Source organism: Dermacentor silvarum, chromosome 7 (assembly GCF_013339745.2).
Source record: "Dermacentor silvarum isolate Dsil-2018 chromosome 7, BIME_Dsil_1.4, whole genome shotgun sequence".
Taxonomy (NCBI): Eukaryota; Metazoa; Arthropoda; class Arachnida; order Ixodida; family Ixodidae; genus Dermacentor; species Dermacentor silvarum.
Window position 1 is genome coordinate 27,050,933 of NC_051160.1, and position 26,505 is coordinate 27,077,437.

The 26,505-nt window shown below is 45.3% G+C and overlaps 1 protein-coding gene across 2 annotated transcripts; it reads left to right on the plus strand.

Annotated features, from left to right (window-relative positions):
* The first annotated feature begins 639 nt into the window (after positions 1 to 639).
* LOC119457816 (transcription initiation factor IIA subunit 1-like) lies at positions 640 to 24,678 on the plus strand. Of its 2 annotated transcripts, none has more exons than XM_037719550.2 (7): positions 640 to 843; positions 3,871 to 3,972; positions 4,887 to 4,998; positions 6,131 to 6,306; positions 10,650 to 10,826; positions 16,303 to 16,578; positions 24,229 to 24,678. In XM_037719550.2, exons 1-7 carry the CDS (start codon positions 826 to 828, stop codon positions 24,334 to 24,336), a joined length of 969 nt encoding a protein of 322 aa, XP_037575478.1. In that variant the 5' UTR covers positions 640 to 825; the 3' UTR covers positions 24,337 to 24,678. The 2 variants fall into 2 exon arrangements, with proteins under 2 accessions (XP_037575478.1, XP_037575480.1); XM_037719552.2 differs by having other exon boundaries at positions 6,173 to 6,306.
* The last annotated feature ends 1,827 nt before the right edge of the window (positions 24,679 to 26,505 follow it).

The following is a 26,505-nucleotide window of genomic DNA, read 5'->3' on the forward strand; positions in this document are numbered from 1 at the left end:
CTAAAGTTGTTATTTCATTTCCGTAGAAGAGGAAATGGCATTTAAGGAACTCTACATGAAACAAGGGTGAGGCAGGCATCAATAAATACGAGTACATTCTGCACGAAGTGTGTCAGTATGACGGAAAATGTAATGTAGTTCACACCAATCATTTCAAAGACGCATGAAGCAGTCTCATGATGAATGAAAGTCGTGCACGTATTGGCACGGCCAGCTAGCGGATATGATTTAAAAGCAGAGAGGAAGTCTACAAAAACGCTACCATCATGATATTTTGCGCATGTATATTTGACAATGTTTTGACATTTGATGGAAATCACGAGGTTCATTTTGACGTAAAATCGAAAATAATCGGTGCACTTGTCCCACTCAAAGCACACTCGTGCGTCCTATCTCTAAGTTCACATCTAAGGAACTTTGACGTCGTGCTGCCGTATTAGCCACGCCAGCGCTACTGTAAACGAGCCTGTTGCTATTTCTGCATGCGACGTAGCCAGTTAACTAGCAATGCAGTGTAAGCAGCTAGCTGAATCTGCTCAAATGAAAGCGTGGGCGTGGCACCGGGCATAGGTTTCGGTCGAAGGCCGCGTACGCTCTGGCAACGATGCCGCGCGCTACGAGACGTCTAGTCTGGCAACCCTAATTGGCAGTTGCCAACGGAAGAAAGCAGTCGGCGTAGTGGGGGTTGATCGTGCATCCTTCGCATGACTGAGCCACGGGTCTGAAAAGTAGAAGCCTGCGATCGGTGGGAAGAACTCGCCAGTGTAGCTTGGCGTATAGCCGCCGACCCAAGGGAGCGACCGGGAGACCACTGCATTGGGTTCGATGGCCGCAGCTGGCGTGGTGCGTAACCACTCTTTTTTGGCTCTCTCCCGCGTGCCTGCCTGTATGGTGTAGGGCCGGTCGTGGGTAATTCCGGCCCCGAGCAAACGGTCTCGCTTACCGCGCAAATTAACCGCACTAGACGATGTCAAGGGAGTCCAGCCTCTGTTCTCCGCACGCACCGGTGCATCTGAGGTCTTCCTGGTAACTGGACGTTTCAAGGAGCTTGCCTGCAAACCTCCGAATGTTTTTGTGCCGCCTCTGGCCTAGCAGCTCTCACTGTACCGCGTGTTGAGGAGAAAACTTTGTCTTCCGAGGTCCACGCTTTCCTGAGGGTCAGTTTGATCGAAGAACGTGGGAAATTGGCTTTCGTTCATTTACTTGGAAGCGTTGCTTCTTGTGTAACATAGCGTACGGCGCAGTCCTTGCTGCTTAGTGAAAGAGAGTTCGATGAACAGTTCGTAACGAGTTATTTCGGTGTGGCCTCCTGTTCTCGCTGGACTACGGCGTGCACTAAACATTTGCCGCTTCTTTTTGCGTCTGTGAACCTTGCGCTAAAGTGGTGGATGGATATATAGTTCTGAAAGCTCGGCTTCCCCTCACTTCTATCTCTTGCAGCACTTCTAGCACTTGCAGCTCAACCTGCAAAACACAGATGGTAAAGGAATATGACTGGTTTAGCCAGCAACAGTATCTAATTTGACGTCAGTCAACATAATGCAATGAGTGTGCGGATGGGGTTGCATTGTTTACATTTACAGTCAGGCTGGTCGTATTGCACAGTTGGCGCCACCTACGACGAGCCTGACCGTCACGCGGGATTCGTTCGTTATAGCCGAGCGTTTGTAGTAAGCGAACACTACCGTGAAACAACGAAATCAGTGCGTTATAGCCAAACGTTCGCAATAAGTCCACTTGCCACACCAAGGTTAACAGTGTGGAAAAATTTATTTTTGACAGTACAGATCATTGATGCAAGTCTATACTTCTAACGTCGACATACAAAATGTGTTTTCGAGATTGTTTAGAGCATACATATTCATCTATGATAAATGCTGTGGACTAGAAATTTCAGGGGCAAAAAGCAGGTGAACATAGCTTACACTTTTGCAGTTAACATTTCAAATTTCAATGAAGGGTGTCTTTTTTTTCATGGGCTTAGTGAAGGATGGCGTGCTCTGCTAAGTTCTCTGCCACCTATCATTTCACAGGCAGCAATGAAGAACTTCATTTCCTTTCCTACATACTGCCAGCCTTAGTGTCACGCCTTGGACAGGAGTGGGTATACGTAGTATCAAAACATTTGGTAGCGATAACGCTAAGCAAAGCAATGGGGAAGAGAGAACAAGAAAGACGTCTGCAAAATGCCATATTCAGTATCTTGGCACACTCGCTGTACAGTGCTCAGCGATTGAAGCGCGATACTCATACAGCATGGTGGCCGGCGCTTTTTGTGCCACCAGTGATTGCTGGGTGATCGCTCAGGGAGCCGAATGCAGTTTCGATGTATCGAAAGGGGCATTTTGTGCACATTTAAATTGCATTGATGCCTCTGAACTTCCTGCATGGTACTTGGCATCACAATGTGACAGCAGGTTATAATCAGTTTGTTCAAGTTGCATTTTATCGGCATAATATTCTGTGACTGCGTTGTGCGTGACAGTGCACAATGCTTTGACAGAATATTGTGCATAACATTGCGTATAATATGTTGCTAGTATAGTTGTAGAGAAGGACGGTCGGTACGAATTGGAGGTCAAATGCAAGTAGGTAATGTACTAGACAAGAGAAAGGAGTGGTTTGGCAGCTCATGTAATGCGCAGTACTGGTAACTGGAGGCTTTATTAAAGCAGCAGATCAAAGTCGATAGAAAGGAATGCAGTTGAGAGAGTGGCGGAGAGGAGTAAACGGAACAATGATATTGGGGCAGATATAAGGTGGAATCGGCTGATACCGGACAAGACTAACCACAGATCTGTGGGAAATGCCTTGAGCCCGTCATGCTGTTGACTTAAAGTTGGCTGACCATGACAAATTGAATAGAATGTTCTCAAGTTTCAAGTAAACTAGTAGCTGCTGCATGCAAGACCTAGAAACTAACAGTTGGGTAGCATTGGGTACTGCTTAAGTAGCACCATGAAACAGCTCGTGCTCATAACAGCTGGTGCTGCGCAAAAAGCATAAGCAGCCACAATGACGGATAGCAGCCACAATGACAATTGAATTGATTTACCTTTATTTGATTAATTTGAGATTGTGGTTTGTTTTGTGTCGTAAAGTGATTGGAAAAATAAAGCATACTCAAGTACAACAATGTCATCAGTTTCTAGGCTGGGAACTTAAAACCTGGTGTGTTGTTTTGTCGATAGCGTCTATCATATGCTGGTTTTTGTAGCCCGTCCGTGCATACTTGGCCAATGCGAGCGTGTTGTGGTCCTAAAGAGCAACTTTAGCTTTCACTTTCGCTAAATTAGTTAAATAGGAGCAGTATATACTGTTGAAGCGATTTCGCCAAAGATGCAGGGCTGGTAATTGTCTAATTTTCATATTAGCAGCCTCTTGGTAGCACAGAAGGAGACGACGCGTGCATCTGACGATTGGTGGCTTTGACATAAGTCCTACCACATTGCATCCAAGATTTGTCAGTGTGCTTTGAGGAGCTTCGGCTTCATTATTTTTTAATTTTTATTTTCCTGATTCCTATCCTGTCTTTAACTTCTTTCCAGCTGCATCAGTTTTTGGAAGTTGAGATTACAGGTTCAGATGCCGCGTGGAGTACCTTCTTTTCTGTGTTTGTATATCTTACTCTCCTGTTCGCTTGACCTTATGATTTTAATTGTCATCGGTCACCCTCACAATGTCATGGTCTCCCTTGTAAGGTCATGTCTGCCTGCGGCGATGGCATGCTGTTGTATATGTAAACTGTCTAAAACTAGGCTTCTTATGCGGCTCAAAAATTTCGTTGCAATTGACCTTTAAGTTGTGTGGCTTTGACTGCGACATATTTCAACTTTGCAAGCCCTTATTTGTTCTTTATTCTCTCTGCAGCCCAAGCTGTACAGGAGTGTCATCGAAGATGTCATCAATGGAGTGAAAGATGTCTTCCTGGATGAAGGCGTCGACGAACAAGCTCTTCAGGAGCTGCGTCAGGTGAGGAACATGAGCATGGCCGTCAGCCACTGTGCGATATTAGCCACTTTTCATGCTAGTTATTTTTTTCCGCATATTTTTGTGATTGGTGGCGGGTGGGGCTACTAAGGTGAGGCCACATTCAGTGTTACATGTTACTGATCACATGTAGGGCATACATCATACACTTCGCATGGTGTTGAAGGTGATGAGAAACTTAAAAATATGCAAAGCATGACAACAATGGGCCACAGTGTGAGCTCTTAGAGATGGATATTTATTGGATTTGCAAGCATTTAAGGGCATTTATTAGATTACAGTGGATTTCATGGTGTGATGGTATGTGCTATGATGTTAAAGAGCACTTTGCGATGTTATGGTTACTGGGACACCGGGTGTGTCTAACCATTCAATTTCCTAACAGTGATAATCTAACAGAGATAAGTAGCTTAATATTACATGCAGTAAAATTCACTGCTCTGTACAGTATTAGTTGCAGAAAACATCTGCAGCAGCATGGAATCGATATGCTTTGAGGAGCTTTGGCTTCATTATTTTTTAATATTTATTTTCCTGATTCCTATCCTGTCTTTAACTTCTTTCCAGCTGCATCAGTTTTTGGAAGTTGAGATGACAGGTTCAGATGCCAGCGTGGGGTACCTTCTTTTCTGCGTTTGTATATCTTACTCTCCTGTTCGCTTGACCTTATGATTTTAATTGTCATCGGTCACCCTCACAATGTCATGGTCTCCCTTATAAGGTCATAGCTGCCTGCGGCGATGGCATGCTCTACGAATATGGCCTGAGATTTTCTGTGCCGTCTATTGCTGTAAAGGCTAGTTAAGGAGAGCCTCCGTGAGTGAGTTGTGGACTGTGTGCTGTGGGACGCCAACATTCGGCGTCTCGTTGCTAACACACTGTGTGTGCTGGTGCAGATCTGGGAGAAGAAGCTCCTCGAGTCAAAGGCCATCGACCCACCAGACCACCCGGTGCCCGCCCCTGCCAGTCGGCCACAGGCTACAGCTACATTGCAGCCTACCCCACAGGGTAAACTGTCCTGCCCTACTAGAGATACAAGGAGAGGAAAGGGGGTTTAGTGGCAGGGAACAGAACAACACAGACACGCGTAAGAAAGGTGATCAGGCTTTGATACCAGCGAGGCACTCATGTTCTTGCAGCTGAGTACAGGGTGTTCTCGAGTAATTGGTTGTGATGCATGCATAGGTTTTCACTTTGTTGGTTCCGTATCCCATTCAAGTTGCTTTCCATGCATTGATAGAAAGTCTTTCGATGTACCCTTCTGATGATAAAGACCTGCCAGTGAGTGCTAGTGTCTGCTGACTTATTTTTGTGTTTGTTTGCATGCTAGGTTAATGTTTTGATTCCTTGCCTATAGAATAGCATGTGTATCATTGGCACAGATGTCTGTGCTATTTGAATTTTTACCTTTTGGTAATAGACTTCATAGGGACATTTATTGAGTGGCTCATGCATTTGTAGCACTTACCTTGTATGCAGCATGGTCAGCTTTCCAGCAGTGCTTCAAAGATGGCCGAGTTTTGCCCACCTCAGCCGGTAGGTTATGCCGTACGATTGAAAGCTGGGCTAGTTGGTAACAATTAGTAATTTTGAGCAGTGAACCAAGAGAGGGAAGGACGTAGACAAAAAAGAAACCGACTGTAACTCTATCGCAACTAAAAGGCTCATTGTCACTGGCCTGCCTTATTAGACATCTAACGCAGAGAAACAAGATGGACAGATGTGCAGATACGCAGAGGGCTGTGCACGTCTGCAGTGAGGAAGGATCTTGCTGAAGTAAAGAGCAACGTCGCCAAACACTTCATGTGCACGCATCTCATCCACCTTCATTTTCATCAATGGTAACTGCTTAAGAATGTGATGAAGCCAAGCCTTACTGAAGACACTCGGTAGCTATGGTATAACGTACCGCAATAAAAATATTACCAACACCTTGCTCACGATTGGCTGTTATATTTTTATGTCACCGGGAGTGCAAGGTCCACAAATGAACCTTGTTCAACTGAAATTTTCTTAGGAATACACATTTAAATGAGTGTAGCTGCCATGAACATAGTGATCTCTTTATTTAAAAAAAAAATAAAATACCCGGTACTCGTTGGATGCACTTCACTTGTTTCTTCTTTTTCCTTTCTTTTAGCCATATTGGAAAAGATACCGAGACGCAACCCTGCTTTTGCAGCCACTGCCCAACCGCTGACGATAGGACCAAATGGCCTGGTGCAGCCCACCCTGGTGCAATACCACACACCGATTCGGGCCTCGGGTCTGGTGGACCAAAAGCTGATCATCACTCAGCCCGGCCAGACGGTCATGGTCAGTGGTGCACTTTATTGTCCAGGCATTTGGGCCGCGCATATTGTAGTCTGCACCTCTTGCTTCTGTTTGATGCTATTAATAATTAAGCTCAGCCACATACACGCGATTTTCGAGCGACGGCAACAAGGGACAGGTTTTGCCATCGCAGAAGGTGATCGTCTGTTGGCATCAATCACGATTGTCACATCGTCAATTCAGGCCAGTCAGAAAATTTGCTTGCCGCTGCTGGTTACCGCATGGTTGCGTAACAATATGGCAGAAACTAGTACGCCTGCCTATATCCAGATTCGCTCTCGCTGCTTGCTCTCTGCCGTGACACCATGAAATCAATGTTAAAGTCGGCTTTTACTTCGTCTGTCTCATGCTGAGGACAAAATATTGCCGATATGTTGTCGGTATGGTTGAGATCAGCTGTTTGTTTGGACGCAGCTCGTCTGAAAGGCCACCAAACCACGCAAGTGTTTTCATTTCTACCTACGAGAAGGCACTGCATAATTTAAGCTGGTGACATGGAACACAGTTTTACTGGTAATGATGGCATATTAAAACTACTAGATCTAGTACTATCTGGTTAGAGTGTTGGCCTCGTGGAATATTTACAATTTTTTTTTTTACGGGTGTATGATTTTATTTATACGGACAACAAAAATTTGTCACTACCTTTTTTTTCTGGATGTCGCTTCTGTGTGGTTGCCTCTGCACTCGCAAGCAGCTTTCTAGGAGAGGTGAGAGCAGGCATACTACTGACACATTTACTACTGACACTACTACTGTACCAGTTTCCCAACTCGCATGGCGCAAGTTATACAGTCGACTGTTGTTACAACGGACCCTGACAATCCGACAAAAGTTGTCCGTGTTATCCAAAGTCTGTAATATGTGAAATCATAATCGTATCTGAAACTGGAGGCCACCGCCAAAATGCCAAAAGATCGTTGAACAGTCACTGCATGTTTCGCCTACCGCCAGAACTCCGCGAAACATCATCATAAAAAAAGAAAAAGAAAGGGAACCGTCACGAAGACATGCATGTGTACTTTCCACACGTTTGGCGGAAAAAGTTGCGTGCAGTGCACTGCTGGGGCGCGATCGGAGATCGTTGTTCGGAGCGCACCTTGTTATGTCTCGCGCGATTGGCCTAGGCCACCGACTTTGTCCGCGAGGCGAAACTGAAGGCGCATTCCGAACAACGATTGCGCCCCTGCCTTCGCCTACGCTGCTAAAGTGAATTAGCTCTAACATAGTCATACCAACGCACCTCTCACAATAACTAATTCTGATTTGCAAGTGGCATACACTGGGACATGGGGTTGGAACACCGGAACGCCTCACTTCTGAAACTTTGGTCGCGATGTCTAACAATGTTATTGCAAAGAGTGAGTGACGAACGTCCAAAATAAAAATACAAACAAAAGCTTTTTATTTAGATTTAGCTCGAAAAGAACTTTGTGAGGAGTGATTGGCAGCCCCCCTTGAGGGAGGATGCAGTCACTTTGCGCCGTATTGCAGCCAGCAGCAACACTTGAACGAAGCAGTTGTCTTGCTGCTGATGAAAGTATTCCTTCACTTCTTCGATGTGGTCAATCACTCGCTCTGAAGTCTGCCTGACTGCATGTGGTTCATTTTCTTGCTCTGTGTCGTTGTCTGATGACAACTCAGAATGGCCTTCCATCATGGCTCTCAACTCCTTGTCCGTCAGTTGCTCGTTGTCGACAACACCATTGTCAAATGTGACGAAGTCGGAGAAGCTCTCTGCTCCTACTGCCTCCCTGACCTGAGGCCACACTGATGGGTCTGATGGTTCCCCATCTAGGACGGATGACTCCTCGCAGGCAGTCTCATTTCTCTGAAAACCAGCCTTCCTGAGACTGTTTTTGATGACATCAGTTTTCAGCTATTGCCAAATGCTCGCCAACACTTCAACTGGGAATCTGACGTCTATTTTCAATTTTTGACTACAGTAAGAGCTTGTTAATTCGAATTTCACAGGGATGCTTAAGGAGTTCGAATTAAACCAAATTCAAACTAATGAAAGTCATTGAAAAACAGCCAGAATTGAGACTGGGTTGCTAGAAAGCACATGTAACTAACAATATTTATTGGGCCAAAATAATCTGTGATCACTTTTTGCTTCTTTTCTGAAAGCGATGGTCATCAGTTTGTCTTCCAAAGCGCGAAAGTGACGCAGAGCTTCATCTTCACCCTTTTGAAGTTGAAAAATAAGTGCATGGACACCGAGCGCCTCTATTACAGTAGCTGACAGATTTTTTGGACTTGATGGATACTCCGGACTTCATATATGCACTGTCAGGGTTCCCATAGAGCTATGCATTTTTGTGACCGATTTTTCGGACCCAAAGTTTGATTTTTCTGACTCAATAGCTCGTTCCGAGCCACACTACTTAAACTTGGGGGCCGCCATGTTGGATTTTCCGCTGGCTTGGCTTTCAGTGGCTCGCTCTATGGCCTCCCAAGATTGGGAACGCACGCCATCCTCTAGTCTCAAAGGCCCGCTGTTCCTTGGCCGACAGAACGCTTCAGGGGACGGCACTTTTTTCGTTTTCTTTCCTTTTTTTTGGTCAGCAATGTCATCATAACCACTTATTGCGGGTTCCTTTTTTTTTATCACCACGTGGTAGCACACAGTTTTAATTATTGATGGTGGAGCTGATGTGCATGCAAAATAACGAGTTGATTTTCCCATAGACACCTATCCTGCGTGGCCGGACCGCGACATTCAATTCGAATTGTCCAAAAGCTTGAATTAATGAGGTGCAAATTAACGAGCTTTTACTGTACTTTGCATGTCGAAGAGCAGGCGTTCAACAAGGTGTGTATGGTAGGCAGCCTTCACGGAGTGCACGACACCTTGATCGATTGGCTGGAGGACTGATGTCGCGTTCGGGGGAAAGTAATCCAGCTCAATTTTGCCTCGAGTCTGGGTGGCTTCATGTGGCTCTAGCAGTTGTCAAAAAAAAAAAAAAAGCAACACCTTCCTGTTCTGTTTGATCATTTGCCCATCGAACTGCAGCAGCCAGGCTCTAATATTATTGCTGTTATTAATAGAGTAATCAGTATCAACTAATTAACACACTTTTTCGTTATTCACATTGGGCTACACTGTCAGTACAAGGCTTGTTGTGCACATTCGAAAACATTACTTTCAATTTTTTTGCAACCACTTTTGTAGTTTTCTTTTTCTTCCCTAATTTAGACTAAAGAAAGCCCACTGAATTTTTAAATGTTTTGTTTTCAGTGATGTTTTCAAATGTGCTTTACACAGCCTTGCTCTGAAACTGTGGCCATAAATTTATAATATGTTTGTTAATTAATCAGCACTGATAATTTTGGAGGATCCTTCATGAAGTTGCTAACAACTAGCAGTTTGTTTCATCAGTGCAGAAGGTGTCCCTTTCTTTTTAAATCTTGCTCTGTGTTAGCTGGGACGCCCTGTATACTGCAGCGACTAATGCAGTCGAACCTAGATATAATAACTTCCTAAAACCCCTTGTACAATACATTGCACATTGCCTTCAACTATTTTTAGAAATTCACTCGGAAGTGACTACTCAAAATATTCATTCTGGGCATAAAGTATGCATGTGTAACCGTAAATAAGTGGTTTACTCATATTCTTGTCATCCACTTTCGAGAAATTTGCCACTATATTGATCTATACCTCTGGGTCGTCCCAGACGGCCAAAAGCAAGCTTTAGCTGTGCTTCGAAATCACTGAGATAGTGTGAAAATACCGGACGCGGTAACAACATGGCAATGTACTACACATAGTTCCATCTCCATCTCTGTCTTTAAGCAATGAAATGTAGTTTTTACCACCGTGAAGATGAGAAGATGATGACAGAGTGGAGACATGGAGACACAGCTTTTGGGATGTAAGCGTGGTAGTATTTAATTTTTTTTAATTGTTCTTTAAGCTCATAACATAGCAGTACTCAATAAAAACCACCTTGAAGAGTGATTATGTCCCGTACTTGTGTTTGGTTCTCAGGAGGATAAACACAGATGTAACAAAGTAATTTTTAAAAAATTTTGCCGATATCGACGTCGATTCTTACAACGAATATTAGATATAACAAAGTTATATTTGTGTCGATTGCGGCTTAGTTATAAGGTTCAATTTATACAATTGTTCTACATTAACATTCTGCATTAATCAGCTTCGTTGCAACGAAGTCGAAGAGTGTAGATTGTTATAACGAATGTAAACTGTGCTACATTTTTCGACTCGGTTATAAGGAAGTGGAAGAGTATAGTACACTTTGCTGTTTCTTGCTCTTCATGAAACCTCACTCCCGTCTCGCTTGTTGCCTGCGCTGCAGTCTTCTTCAGCCGCAGCTGCCGCTCTGGCCCTCCACCCCGACGTTGCCGCCAGCCTGATCCAGGGGGGTGTCCTCAACATGGCTGAGCGCCAGGCGGGCAACCCCGGGCAACTCCAGTTTCATCCCGTCGTCACTCTCGCAGGCGAGCCCTACACCACCACCACCGCGGCAGGACAGGTGTGTGTCCCAAAAGGCCGATTTCAACACCCGCCGCAGTGCATTCGCATTGAGCGTCTTCGTTTTGTCGTCATGACAGCCCAGGACTGCCCGACATGCTGCGTACGCCAATGTTTACTGGCTGAAGGCAGTGCCTGAGGGAGTCCTGGGTAGTCTAGTACGGCAAATTGAAGAGATCTGTTGTTTCTGTTTGGGGGGTCACAGTGCCAGCATATAAAGGGACACTAAAGCAAAACAATAACTCAGCTTAGACTGATATAGTATTCTTCAAAATCTCTGCTGTCGTTAATTACACTGCAATAGGTCAATTATTAGAAGAGAAAATGAATCTCAAAGTTAATTTCATTGAATTTCGCACGGAAACCCCAACGTCAGCGCTTCAGTGTGACGTCACGACTTCTAAAGTAATTTTTCGTATTTGGGCCACGTTGGCTCAGTGAAAGTTCGCGAAACTTGCCATACTCAGTCTTGGGCTCCTTTAGAACACAATGTTGTCAATCTTTACCGCTAAAGAATTAACTGGGACCTAGAAGATGCTGTCAAAATCCATGACGCCATGGTGAGCTGGTGCGGGACCATCAAGGTGGCGTTCTGTGTTTTTCGTTACTTTCTAGCTTACCAAGCGGCGTCTCGCGGTAAGAGGGGTGCTTTCGGTATTGTGGAAGGGTAATCTGCTGATACAGAAGAAATAATTTTTCTCTTTAGTGTCCCTTTAAGGCAGCGTTGCCACTATGCTAAAGTAGTGGCAACCGGGGTTTGAAGTCCAAAGTTTGCCTCGGTGGATTTCGCCGGCCAACATTTGTAGTGTCAGTGTACACCACTGTGTTACAGTGCCTTGTGGGTTGAATCTCATGTGCTTGGCAACATTTGCCTATAGTTCTTGAAAGGTACTGTGTAAGTGTCATAATTGGGCATGGTAAGCTTACACAAGTTTACATACATTGTGATAACTGAAGCCAGAGACATCAGAATTCTCGTCACAATGAAATATTTTTGTGTCCTTAGCGAACACCCATAGTATTCACTGCATTTTGTATCTCTCGACAATAAAACGTTCTTTAACTGCAATTTTCAGTGATGAAAGTTGTGCACCAATTGTGAAAAATTGTGCTGTGAAGGAAATGCTGCGCCAAATTGTTGTTTGTCGCAGGTGTTGCACCACGCCTGCGACGACATGCACCTTCTCCATATAACCTAGCATAGCAAAAAAAAAACAAAAAAACCTTTCAGTTTCGTTGCTTTTTACAGCGCTTTGTTTAAATAGTCTGCGCTTAATATAATGCAATGGTCCTGGTTGCGGGCGCACTTAGTGTTCGCCCATCCCTGGCCTGTTGCACAGCCTGATGTGCCGCGCGTCGTGCAATGCGCACAATTTTCATAGTTTGCAGCTCCGCGCTTATGCCGTTCCGTCCAGTAAGCACACACACATATATTAGGCGAGTTGGCAGTAGTTCCCAGTGGATTTCCCATGTACCATACCGTGTGACTAGCATGAGCTTATCCCGGTTAATGCATGAGGATACAGCTGTATGTATTCCACTTGTGCACATGAGTTTAGCAGATGAAATGCTTTAACAAATGAAACGTTTAACAGATGAAATCGATAACAAAGCCAAGGACAGCATGGGTGAATTACCTCTTTGCACCAGATCAGTAAGTTACTACTCCAAGGCATTGTTTCCTTGCTCCGAACAGCAAACATTTCTGCTCCGAATTGTGATTTCTCCTGCTCCTAAAGCTGCTCCAACAGACCAAGTGCCGCTTCCATCACTGAGTTCTGCATTAATGAATTCTGCCAGAACTTTATATACTGGAACCTCGATTATACGTTCCCGGTTATGCGATGACCCGCACTTTACAACGAATTGGTTTGGTCCTGGCAATACCCCTATAGAAATAATGTATTAATAACCTCGATTATATGATGCACTTTTATGCTAACACACCTCATACGATGCCTCTCTGGTACCGCTGGAGAAAAAAAAAAGAAAAAAAAAAGTTAACCATGCACTCGGCCGCGTAACGCTTGAAACAGCGAAGCTGGGTGATCATAGCCCAGCATTTTCCGGAAGTGCGCGCAAACTCTTCATCTTATTACTCATGATGATAATTTCTTTTCGTGCGTCTCGGACTTACGGCCATCACTTCGCATTGCATAGAGCAGGTTGCAACACCGACACCGCATTCCAATGCCGATACTGTGTTTCAACGCGTTGCAATGTCGACTACGCGTTCCAGCAGACCCGCTCCGTGAATGCGTCTCTCTCTCTCATTTTCTTTATCTCTCTCCCGAGCATAGCGTGCAGAACATCACCTCACAGAGCACGAGCGTGCGAACGCGCCAGCTGTGGATGAAGGCGACGACGCTCGAACGCAATCATATGGTTCGCATAGGTGCATGTTCTGCAAGCGTGGCTGTATAGCCTAGTGGTTACGACGCTCACCTTACGACCGTGGGTACTAGTCACAAGCACAGCAAAAACAGCGTCACTTCCAACCAAATACAAGTTCTGACTTCGGTCGACTTGTCTATAGATTGGATTGAGATGTAAATGCCGTTATGACGTAAATGGTCAATTTTGCCGTTATTCGAATTTAACGTGAGGGTCGAGTTCAAGCAAGAAAAATCATAAAAAGAAAAAAACTCGCGTTACAATCGAATTCGCACGGTAATTTTTTAATAATTTAATCTACCTTCTTTGGAACCGGTGCAGGTTAATGCCGCGGGCTTATTCAGGCGGTCTGTACCCGTTTTTTGGGCAAGACTGAGCGTCACTGCTGATATTCTTAGTTTTCCGATTATACGACGCCTGGATTATACTGACGGTTTTGCGTGGTCCCCTCAAAGTCGTATAATCGGGGTTCCACTGTACTTCATATTATGCACCCCCCGTTGCTTTGTGCAGTATTATGCGACTTGTCCTCCGTTTTCAAACACTTCTAACATTATCAGAAGCCGGCAGTCACATGCGACCCAGTCTTGCCGTGTCAGCAAGATCGGCGGCATTCCCTTCCATGGGTAGCCTCATCTCTGTATTTAACGCCTTCCGTTCGTCATCTGTGCTCAATGACCATTGGAAACTTTTCTACCTTTGCACCCGTCAGATCACAGGATACGCAGTAGCTTCGCCACCGCAGAGGAAAGTAAACAGATATATACCATCTTACAAAACCCCGATCTTGCGAAAGTCATGTCCTCGTCACCATCAGGTAGCAAGTTAGGAGACAGCAATGAAAGAAACTCAAGATATAAACAGGCATATCTTGAAATGTTGGCTGCGGAATACGTGAAGTGTGCAGCTCGCTGCTGCCAAAATGTGCGCAAACAAGCGCGCCAATGATTCAAGTTTACCTAAGCCAAAGCGGCACGCCCTGCGCGCCATGTGACTGCGGGAGCTAGTTTTTCCTTCCTGCTCTTGCGTTTGTTGCTTTTATTTCTGCATGCAGAAAATACAGTGCTGCATCTGTCTGAATCTCTGATCTCTCGTGTTTACGGCTATACCAAGATGGCGGCGCTGCGTCAAAGAAAAGCCTCACTAATATGATCAGTGCAGCTTTCCGAAACTTGATTTTCTTCTCAATTTAGGAGACCCACATTTAATCTGATTTTCTTCTCAACTCGTGCCCACGTTTAACGCTGTCGCGTTAAAACGTCGGCACGAGAGTGGTGCTACTACGCGCTTGAAACGTGGTGGCTTCAGCCATTGCTGAAATGGCACTTTCAAAACTAAGAGGTGAGAAGAGCACACAGCTTTCTTAGTAATAAAATAACACTTTATGGAAAAGCGTTCTGCTGGTACAGCAAAGCCTTTTCTCGATATAATTCTTTCCTGTGGTTTGGTCAAGTGGGCATACACGATGGCCGAAAATTTTGTTAAATGGGGGCAACTCGTTGCACATGCTACTGAGCTTGTTTCTCTTTGTTGCACTGCTGCCATTTTGCTGTTTTCGGCTGGTGTAGCTTAGCGATCGAGCATTGCACACTCCTTATGTTCTTCCGTAGTCCAGTTCCCCAAATTTCCGTCTCCGTGTTTCCGCCATTTTAGCGTCCAGCCTCCTGCAAATTGGAAAGCTAAAGTGGAGATTAGAGAGGTTTGTGGTCATACTATCATCGTGACGCTGTAGTGGTCGTACTGTCGTCATCCCAGCTTCGTCGTCTAATTTTCATCACGCCATCGTCGTCATACAATTGTCATCCCATTGCCATAATGCTATCGACGTCACACCGTCGGCCTCATTACTTCGTCATCATGCATGGAATTCGCATGTTTTAGCACCACAACTTTATGTTGAGCTTAATGATTCTTGTTAAAAAGGTGCTTGTTTCACGTGCTTGCTTCCTCCTTCTGTAAGCTCTCCTGCTTCTTTCAAAGGCAATTTTTCAACTTGGAAATGTGCATTTAGATGCTCCAAAAGCTAGTTTTTCTGCTCCAAAACGCACTTTTGGCTGCTCCAAAACGGCCTCGGTCAGTCACATCATTGAATGGAGAAGCAATCGCGTTCGGTACTGTTCGGTGTGGCACGCATGTATCGGTGAATGTTCGCACGCTGTGTACTTCCGCGTGCTGCTACTAGATGGCGAGAGCTGCACGTTTACCTCTGATGCAATGGTACATCCGGGGTGTGCACTATTTTGACCACAAGGTTCAGTCCCGTGTAAGAGCCGCACCTCATCAAAATTGTGGAAAAAAATGTGTGTACACGAGTCTATACGGTATTCGAAAAGTATTCGATATTTGATTTGATTCGCTTATGGAACTATTCGATTCGTATTCGATTTGATCACAAGAAATCACTATTCGCACATCCCTAGTCCCCAGAGATTCATATCATCGAGATTCTACTGTATTGTAACAGGCACGCAGTCGGGCACATTTACACGTGATTCGCAATACAAGTGCACTGATGGTGACATGGTGCACATCCATACAGGCTGGTTTGCTTCCGCGCTGAGTTCATTTCTGCCTTATGCTAAATAAAAACGTGCAAGAAACGTTTTGACATGCCTGAGGCGCACCGCGGTCTCGCGGCCAGGTGATGCGGGCATTTAGGGTTAGCGTTGCAGTAGATTGACCTAGAATAGTTACAGTCAGCATACCGAAGACCATTCCGCTGTGCGAGTGGACGTCAACATTCGAGTGCAACGAATAAGTCAACTTTTGTGTGTTTGACGTGGCCTTGGAGAAGGAAATCGGTAAATTCCCGCTTTTCACGGTCTCTGGAAACTGTGCTAGACGTACGGGGTTTGAGATAAGCTTCAGATAGGCATATTTTGTATTGAGAATTATTGATATATAGTATATCGAACTATTTTGCTGATCCCCTTTGGATTCTGATGTATCTAGATTGACTGTGTTTTGCAAAATTTAGCATACAGCTATTCTGTTTATTAGTTATTTCATCAGGTACTCAGCATCTTAACTGAAATGCCTTTGAGTACTTTGCACAAGTTTGTTAATGACAGCCACTTTCTCAGGTGCCTACGCAAGTGGTGACGGCCGCATCTGCGCAACCCGGCGTGGGCAACGTCGTCCAACTGGACGGAGCACGAGACACGAGTGATGAGGATGACGACGAAGACGAGTTCAATGAAGACGAGGAGGAGGGCAATGAGGATGGGCCTCAGGAGGACGAAAATGAGGACGGTCCCCAGGAGGAGGTGGAGCCACTCAACTCGGACGACGACGTGTCGGACGAGGAGGCCACCGAGAACTTTGAAATTGACAACGTGGTTGTCTGCCAGTACGACAAGGTGAGGAATCAGCAGAGAGCCACGCAACTTCATGGCAAATTCCAGTGTCAGAATTGCAGCTTTCGTTTATTATTATTTTTTATTTATTTTTCAAGTGGCCTCTATCATCCATCATGTGGAATATACAAAGTGTTCCACTTGTGCCAAAATTTAGAAATATGTGAGTGCCATGCAGCAGGACAGAACCCAGGTACAGTGGAACCTCGCTGACACGATTCTGTGTAATATGTTTTTCGGGATGATACGATTTTCGGATGATACGCTTTATTTTCCGGTTCCCGTGAAGATCGTATCAGTGAGGTTCCACTGTAATGCTGTTTGCCGTCGTGTGGAGCTAGTCAGATTATTTTTTGTATTTTGCCTAATGACATGAGTTCTCTGATATTACGAGGGCAAATCAAAAGTCTTTGCCCCTATTTTTTTATTAGCCAAAATAAGGTACATACAGGTAATTACACATATACATACTGTTCTACGAACCTTACACTATTTTTCCACAAAGTCCCCACACCGGTTCAGACATTTGTCCCATCACAGCACTGAATTTGAGATCCCCCTGTGGAAGAATTTGTCCCGCTGACTGTGGATCCGCCATCGGACTGCTGTCTAGTCTTCGCGGCCTTTTGCAAACTCGTACCACCACCTCACACTTCTCAAAGCGAGACACCATTGCCCATACGTGGGCTGCATTTTGCTGTGGATTTCGATGGGCGTTGGTCCCTTGCTCCTTAGAGAACGAATCACACTTCATTGCTCGTACGCCGTGGGCATGTCAAGTACAACCGCCATCTTCAACAACTGACAGCAGCGCCGTGCCGCGAAGCTACTGGCAGCTAAGGCCGGGCCGGTCCAAGAAAAGTCCACCGCTAGGAATCGTATATGTTGACTTTGCATTTACAGCCGTAATTTGGCAAAAAAAAAGAATTACTTTCTGATTCACCCTCTTATAATCCGAGCAAGATTGTCAATCAGAAAATTGTAGGCCGTCATGGGAAAATTCCCGATCTGTCTTTCTCTTGTTAAATATGTGCTACATAATGTTTTTTCCAAGCCTGAAGGAAAGCCCGTGAAACACAAAAGAAGTGGCGCACGACAAGTCGCCGGCTTCTTTCAGGCTTGGAAAAAAGCTTTATGTAGCACATATTGAGCGAGAGAAAGGCGAATCGGGAATTTTGCAGGATGGTCTACAATTTTCTCATTGACACTTTAGCTGTGAATATGATATTTAATGAAGCTGATTAATTTTAACTAATTAATTTCATTAGTCACATTTATGTCATAAAAATATAGTCCGACTTGCTCCAAGCAACGGCAAACAACATTACCTTGGCTCTGTCCAGCTACGTAGCACCAGCATATTTTCAAATTTTGGCACAAATTTAAGTGGGACACCCTGTACGTTTATTTAAACGAACACTTCAAGGGGCACTAAAGGCAAATATTAAGTCAACGTGCAATGTTAAAATATGATCACAGAAACCTCGAAACGGCTGTTTCGTGCCAAAAAAAAATATTTATTTTATGAGAAAATTGCATCTGAAGTGTCCATGTACAGTAAAACCTCGATAATTCGAAGGTCGCCGGACCACGAAAATTCTTCGAATTAAGCGGATTTTCGAATTAACCGAAATGAATTAAAAAAAAAAAAACAAGCAAGAACTTGCCGCAAAAAGAAACCATCTTTATTTTCCATGTCCGAGAAAGATTACTCGAAGTAATCACTGATGCGGGATTACTTGGCGCGGTAGTTCGCCGCCCCTAGTGCCATGCTCTCCAGCTGGCTCACAGCACGTAGCATACAAATATCACCCGCACTGCACTCAACAAAGTTGCGAACGATGTTCACGGAATCGATAACTGCCGCGAAAGCGGGCGTGGGGGTGTTTGACTTCAAAAATTTGGACTTGATGGATATACCGGACTTCAAAAATGCACCGTCGGGGTTCCCATTGAGTTCATGCATTTTCGCACCCAATTTTTCGGACGAATTGAGACCCCAAAGGTCCATTTCCCGGACTAAAAATCACTCTTTCCGAGCCACACTACCCTAATCTTGGAGGCCGCCATGTTGGATTTTGCACTGGCTTGGATTCCAGTGGCTCGCTGTATAGCCTCCAAGATTGGAAGGCGCGCGCTATGAATAGAAAGCTCGTGCCATCCTCCCGTTTCGGAGGCCATGGCCGCTCTTCCTTGGCTGATAAAACGCTCCAGAGTACTGCACTTTTTATTTTTATTTTCTAGTATATGCGCTCTGCACTATCCTTTTAACCATTTATTGTGGTATGTTTTTTTTTATTGCCGCGCGCCCGCCGTATGTGCGAGTGACAGCGTGCGGGGGCCGCGCGCTTTCATGGAGAGCGAACGCACGGCGGAGCGTAAACGCGACTTCCTCCCTCGCGCGAAAGGCCGCTGGGGGGGGGGGGGGGGGCGACTTCTACTCTTCTAACAACTGTGTACTTAGCGCCGGAGCGGGTTCTCGCGCGCACCGTATCTTGAAATCGATCTCCAGACGGCCCTGACCTATGTGCTGTGCTTTCGCCGCTCAGTTTCCGTTGAAGCGATAGACCGCACGAACCTTCGCTCGATGCTGCGGCGGCCGCGCTCGTGCGCGCTGACTCCACGCTTGTTAATTCAGCGTTTTTTTTTTTTTTTGTTTTTTTTTTATCTCTTAAGTTTCGGTTACTATTTTGAACGCGGCGTGTATATTGAGCAGTTGTCTCGGAGACCCATGTCTCAGTGATCGGCGCCACCTCCTGTGCCTTCGTTAGAGCTAAGCGGTGCGAAGCTTGTTTCTTGGATCTCCATGGCGAACTCCGTTGGCGGAGATCGCCAACGCGGTGACGTTCGTGTCCACTGTACACGGAGACAACGTCACTGCTGCGCAAATCCAAGGAAGTCGATCCCCTCCAAGCGTAGTATGAGGCAGGGCATTATTAGAGTTTTTTTTTTTTTTTTTTAAGCCGCACTAATAATTTTCTTTGCCTAACGAGTTTTTCGAACTATTTTTCAGTCCCCACGAGCTCGGAAAATCGGTTGGCGGCTCTACGGAGCGCCCTAACCTAACCGCCGCACATTGCTACCAGCCGGAAACTTCGAATTATCCGAATAGAGCCACAGTGGGCCATTCAAATTATCCGGTTGAATTTGCATTGAGAATGACGGGACCGCTCAAATTCTTCGAATTAACCGAAATTTTGAATTAACCGAGTTCGAATTATCGAGGTTTTACTGTACTTTAGTGCCATTCAAATCGCCCTCCTTCCTGAGCAAGGAGTGGTGACGTCATGGTCTCATAGTGGCGTTGTGCCGCCATTGAGAAAGTACCGCACACAGACGGCGCTACGGCTTCTTTGCGGAAAACACAGACGCGCGGCCAGAAACAGAGCCAAGACAGAGCCGACGGCAGTGTGAAAGAAAAGGAAAAGCATGCGCCGCTTTGTAAATGTGATGACCGTCAACGCTCGTCGCAATGGACCTTGTTGACGACACTGACGACGACACATTGGCTCGCGACGCTGGGCTCGATTTCAGCGATTTAAGGTCCGGTGAGCGTGACATGCTGCTGAGGGCTCGCGCTGCCGGCATCGTTGCGTACTACGACGGCGGCCTCGACACCGGCTCTTGCAAGTGCGAAAGCAGCGAGGACTCCAGCAATGCGACATCAGGCGAAGAAGCTTGTCACCGTCTGGACGTGCCGTCGTGCAGACCGTTCGGGCACCCCGCGACATCACATGGACGTGGCATTCTGTGCTGCTTGCGATTTCAAGTGCGAGTTTAGCGAGCCAGTAACACCAGCGAAGCACTACGCGATATCGGAACTACTGAAACTCGAAAGCGCACGGCGCAGAGTCGAGCAAAAACAAAACCTTTATTACATCACCTATGTTGTTATCAAGGGTATCAAGTTGTCTTTTCTAATCTAATAGAAGTAGACAAGTAGCATTTTCTTGCGTCTTATAATCCAATGAAATTATGTGTTTAATCTGAGTGGTTGAGTACTAGTTACATAACTTTTTTGAGGAGTGCTTTCGTCATCGGGTAAGTACCTGAATGTCCCTGGGGAGTCTCTTATCATGTCCTGCATTTACTTCAATTTCTCGGTTACTAAAGCTCTGTTCGCAATTATATTGACACCTTAGACGTTCTAGAGCATTGCTCTATCACTTTAGCTTGACTTTTTATTTGCCTTTAGTGTCCCTTTAAGAGGAAAATTATCTCACCTGTATTAGTAAATAACCCTTCTACAATACCAAAAAATGCTACTCCTATCGTGAGAAGAGGCTGAATAAGCCAGAAAAAGGTACAAAAAAGGAAAGACGGGTAGCGACGTCTTGAAGTTCCTGCACCAGCTCGCTGTGGCTCATGGATTTTGACGCCGTTTGCTAGCACCTGGTTAATTGTTTATCTGTAAAAAATGGTTTACATTGTGTTCTAAAGTAGCCAAAGACAGAAAATGGCAAGTTTCGGGTGTGACCCAAACTTGTAAAAAAAAAGAAGGAAAAAAAAAAAAAACTTTTGACGTCACACTTACATTCCCAGCACTGGGTTTAAGTTTTTACCTTTATTTTCTCTTGTAATGACTTATTATCGCTGAATTGATGAAAATAGAGTTTTTTTTAAGAATAATTCATCAACGTAAACTGATTTAGGGTTTCTCTTTATTGTTTCTTCAGATAAACGAACGGTGCCCTCCTCATGTAGAAATTGCAGTATGAAGGAGTGTGCTGGTCTGAGCTAGTTGATACATCATTAGTAAGGGAACAAACAGTGCTAGGACGGGACGAAGTGAGTAGACAGACAAGGTGCTGAACTAACAACCACTGGTTTATTGCTGTGAAAGCAATATATACAAAGCACAGGTTCAGCGCAGAAGGCCAGAAAAACGCTGTTTCTGCACCGGGAAGGCAATAAAATCATCACATCACGCGTGTCGTCAAGGCATGTTATCATGTTTTAACAAGTAGTGAGATTAACTACAGTAAAAGCTCGATGATACGAATCTCACGGGGTCACGAAAAATATTCGTATTAGCCGAAATTCGTATCATCGAAACACAATTAAAACTACTGTCGAATCTCGATAATTCGAACTCGAAGGGGCCCGAAAATTTGTTCGACTTAAAAGGACGTATTTTTGAAGTATTCGTGCACCATAGCACGATGCACGAACGGTGCGAGTCGTGAAATATCGCGGCGCGCAAGCGCATAGCAAGCGCGGGCCACGAAACTGCCCACGCCGGCTAACGGTCGCTTCCCGATAACGACAGAAAACAAAGCTTCAGGGAGCGAGCGGGCGGCGCCGGCACACGAGTGCGCGCGGAGACCATCGAGGGTGAGGGAGGAGGGCGGCAGGGAAGCAGATTTGGCCGCGTCAACTCCGCCGCTTCGGTGGCTCCCCTCGCCCTCCCTCTCAACTCCCTCGTAGCTCTCTCACCTTCGACTCCGTGCGCACATCTCCGTGCGCGCCCGCCGCCGTGCTGGCGCCAGCTTATTTTAGCCGCCCCCTGAAGTTTCGTTTTCTGCCGTTATCGAGAAGCGAGCGTTTGCGGGCGTGGCAGTTTCGTTGGCCCGACTGTGCCTCCGCCGCTGCTTCCCTCTGCGCTGCTGCCGCAGCGTGCAAGGTCAACATGTGACTAGAAAATAGAGAAGGGTTCACTGCCATTTTATCCGCGTGGCTGAGACGTCGGCACTATTGTGTGCTAGAATACGGTTGTCTAGAACACTCTAGTCGGCACGTACACGCTTGTTCCGGCGCGATGCAGAAATGGCGACCTTGCAATTTGAGAGAGGGTGAAATTTCCGCCACGGGTTTTTTTTTTTTTTTTTTTTTTCCCCGTTCCTTCGCGCGCGACATTGAGGGGTCTCTCCTGAGCTTTTGCTCTATGGCGGTGTCGGAGCAATGCCGGTCGGAGGCGCCGCCGCGTGATTTGGCGCGCTGCTAAGAGCATTGTCGGTGCGCGGTATGTTCGAAATAAGCGCGTTCGAATTCGCTTGCTTCGCGTTGACGTTGAACGAAAGCACGTTTTTCATGATAGTCTCGCTGTGCAACAATTGTGCTCAGTGTTGACGTTGCGAGGCCTAGCTCTTTAGCCAACTCCGTCCGCTTCCTCTTGGGATCCTCATCGACCTTTCGAAGAATGTCTAATTTCTCTTTAAAGGAGCGTGCTTTCCGCTTGCGAGACATAGCTCGCTGCGACTAGGCAAAATGGCGCAAACACGAAGAACGCGGCCCGAAGCGCAGCAGCCACTCCATCTGACAGCTCGCAGAAAAGGAGAAGTACAAAAGCACCAAAAGCGCCACTGCTTCAAACTCTTCGCGCCCAGTCGCGGAGTCCGCGCGGTCCGGCGCTGCGCCTCCGCACCAAAAGAGACGGAGAGAAAGCGCGTGACTGCGCGCTGTTCTCTTTCGCGGCCGTCGGTGGGGCGGCGTTTATTCGTATCATCCGACGCAGGCTGAAAATCGATTCGTAACAACCGTTCTCTAGCACGTTGCAAAGTAATGGGGCTCGGCCGGGACCACAGAAAAATTCGTATCATCCGGAAATTCGTATTAGCCGTGATCGTATCATCGAGCTTTTACTGTACTTGTTAAAAACATAACCTGCCATGACGACGCGCGTGATTAACTACTTGTTAAAACATGATAACATGCCTTGACTACAGGCGTGATGTGATGATTTTATTCCCTTCCCGGCGCATAAACCGTGTTTTTCTGGCCTTCCGCGCTGAACCTGTGCTTTGTATATATTGCTTTCACAGCAATAAACCAGTGGTTGTTAGTTCAGCACCTTGTCTGTCTACTCACTTCGTCCCGTCCTAGCGCTGTTTGTTCCCTAACTAAATTGCAGTATGGTGGTTTAGCAAACTTGTAAATGTCTGTCTGATCAATTCGTAGCTTGGCAGCTCTTAGCATCCTTTCTCAAGTAGCCCCCATTCCTGGGCAGAGCCAGGACTGGCGTTGAATCCCCGCTGTGGGAGCTGGAGCGGCAGCGCACTTTTGGACAGTTCCCTCGGTCCTCGGGGTTTTCACCCCAGGCCTAGATGACCAAAGGTCTTATAAGCTGCCCTGGCCTGTGTCATCCGAAAAAAGGAAATTCCTCCTCTTGAGGATGATTTACATAACCCATTGTGCAGTTTCTGGACATTAAACCCCGCAGTTACACTTTAGAATCTTTGTCGCCAGTTTCTTTTTTGTGCACGCTGTCCTGTGTTGATGCCCTGGTAAGGCGATACTAATTCATATTGTACACTGTCCACACCTTTCACTTTATAAAATTCTCTTCAGTAGAACGAACTCTTGCTTTTTATGTGCATTTGAACTCTTGTTCAGCACGTTCCGCTTGTGCGAGGATGACTCGCAATTTTACGGTACGTTAAAAGCATGGCCTTTGAGATTATTATTGCTTGCCGCAATGCTGCAACAGTGGAATGCCGAAACCTGGGAGGCTGTGCAAAATTCGATGCACAAGCGGAACTTTAAATCCCCATCTTGGAATACTAGCGTAGCGCAAACGACGCGGACAATAGAAGGGCACGTTCTCGTCTTATTTGCACTACGTGCACTAGTGCTCCAAGCTCGCATACCAACAAGCCCGCATTGCAACGCCAAGATTGAACCTCATATTTTCTTATTTATCTTCGCTCTGTGCAGATATCACGGAGTCGCAATCGGTGGAAGTTTCACTTCAAAGATGGAATAATGAACCTCCAAGGAAAGGACTACGTCTTCCAGAAGGCAGTCGGGGACGCCGAGTGGTGAAGCCTTCCTTCATCCAAGGCACTGGAGGCCTTGGTGAGGGCAAAGCGAAGGAAAGACGGGAGGGGGGGGGGGGGGGGGACAATAAAATGCCAAGGGGCATGTGAGGATGTTTCTTTACTATTATTTTTTTTTAATTTTTTTTATTATTATTATTTCTTTTTGTCATTACATTTGCTGAAACGTACATGAGGGTACCCTTCTGGGCTGGTTGGTAACACGTTGTAAATATATAACTGAAGGCTATAAGACAGAATGAACTAGATTGTGAAACCTCTCCCGTATCTTTTCGATCTGTCCATTGATGGACCAGTGAAACAAATGAATAAAGCCTACTGCTGACTCGATTGTCCTTTTGGATTTGTTGTGCGTTGTTGCAGTGCTCAGTCATCTGCCTGATGGAGTATGTAATGTCTGCGTCTTAAGTTATGTGGTGCGGGTTCTTAAAAAAAAAAGCAAGATTTCTGATCAGTTCAGGTAGGGATGTGTTAATATTTGATACTTTTGTATAACCAATAAAATATAGTTCCATTCAATTCAGGTCCTTGAATTGAATGGTCGCTGTAGTACTTGATTAGGTCCTAGAGTCGAATAGTCGCTATTTGAAAATGCGAATATTTTTCCTAATGGTTTTCGAATACTTCATGTCGTCGATTGAACATGATCAAACATGAAATTGAAGCAAAAATATCTTTTTCATATCTGCTATCTGCAGTGAACATATCGTATTAGACGCACTGTGTTGCTCAGACATCCATACTTTTCCAGCTAAACACAATCACTCGCGATAAAATGTTGTGTGGAGACAATGTTCGGCAGTGCGTATTATTTGGTACTATATATAGATGCAGCATCTGTGTCTTCTCATCGAATTAAATATGAATGCGTTTCATTGCACTATACCTTTTACAATATTGCCATTGTCTGCCACAAGCAGATAATGGCACGAGGGAAAATGTGCTTTTTTTCGCTCGGCATTGCCACAGACGGCATACATTCCTGGTTTGGTCGCAAAGGTGTGCACAGATATTAATTGGCCAACAAAGCTTCCTTTCGAAGCTTCATATGACAATGCATGACCGTGTACGCTCCGAAGAGCCCCGAGTTTGCGAACAAACTGCTTAGTTGTTCCTAATGCTCCCATTGTCCTTTTAATGAAGCACACTTTGCAATGTGCTGCGTAATAACAGAAAATTTTTAATGTTGTGAATACCAGGATGTTAAAATTGTTGTTATTAGCAAATTGTTCGAAGAATATTCAATATTCGATTCACTTCTGACACTTTTGATTGGTATTTGAATTTGGTTCCAAAAACTACTATATTCGCACACCCCTAAATTCGGGCATGCAGAGTCTAAATCATTGGAACGCTGCGATACTAGTTGGTACATACTGGTGCGGAGTACAATGTCTGAACTCCAGACTATGGGCCTGAGCCCCTCAGCTTCACAGAGACTCAACTTCGTACATCATGCACCCCATGCACTTTCATTCGCTGGTAGAACTTGGTTGCTATGTTTTGACTTGCTTTCCATTTTGCTAGATTTGAAGTGCGTGTTTGCACTTGCATCATCTATTTCTGCAACCAGGAATTCCAATATGTTATTTGTAATTACCTGGTGGTCTTATTAAACAGTGTTTCCATTTTAGCGATTTTGTTGCTAGATTTAGTAACTTTCTTGTCTGTTTAGTGACACATTTTACTATTTAGTCATCAATGATTTTGGCATAACAGAACAATCGGTGACATTTTAGCGACATTGAAGTTTGAAAAGTTGCTTTGAAAAAGGACTTTTTGAGATGCACTTTATTATTTGAAAGCTACAAGTAAGTGGCCCAAATTGCCTGTTGTGTGTGTGGGCTTCGTGACCATGATTAATCAACATTCGTTTTCACATCAGTGGTGTCCACATCGTATTTGGGCTTCACAGCACGGTGATCTTAACAGGCTTCACATGACGCTTACAAAATGGCTGCTCTTAAATTTTTTGCAAAACTGATTTGAATTCGTCTTAGTGCTGCAGGTTCTGCGGTTTCACTAAATACGTTCAATTAGTGTATATTTTCAAGCATAGCCTTAAATGAATTTACAAAAACTAATTGCAGTCAAATCTGTGGCGAGATAGCAAATGCAGCCGGTGCGTAATTATATCGACTGTAGAAAGGCGTAC

Coding starts and splice junctions, on each gene's coding strand:
- LOC119457816 (XM_037719550.2), top strand. Junction 6,307..10,649: donor AGCCCGGCCAGACGGTCATG/GTCAGTGGTGCA, acceptor CCTGCGCTGCAG/TCTTCTTCAGCCGCAGCTGC. Junction 10,827..16,302: donor CCACCACCGCGGCAGGACAG/GTGTGTGTCCCA, acceptor CCACTTTCTCAG/GTGCCTACGCAAGTGGTGAC.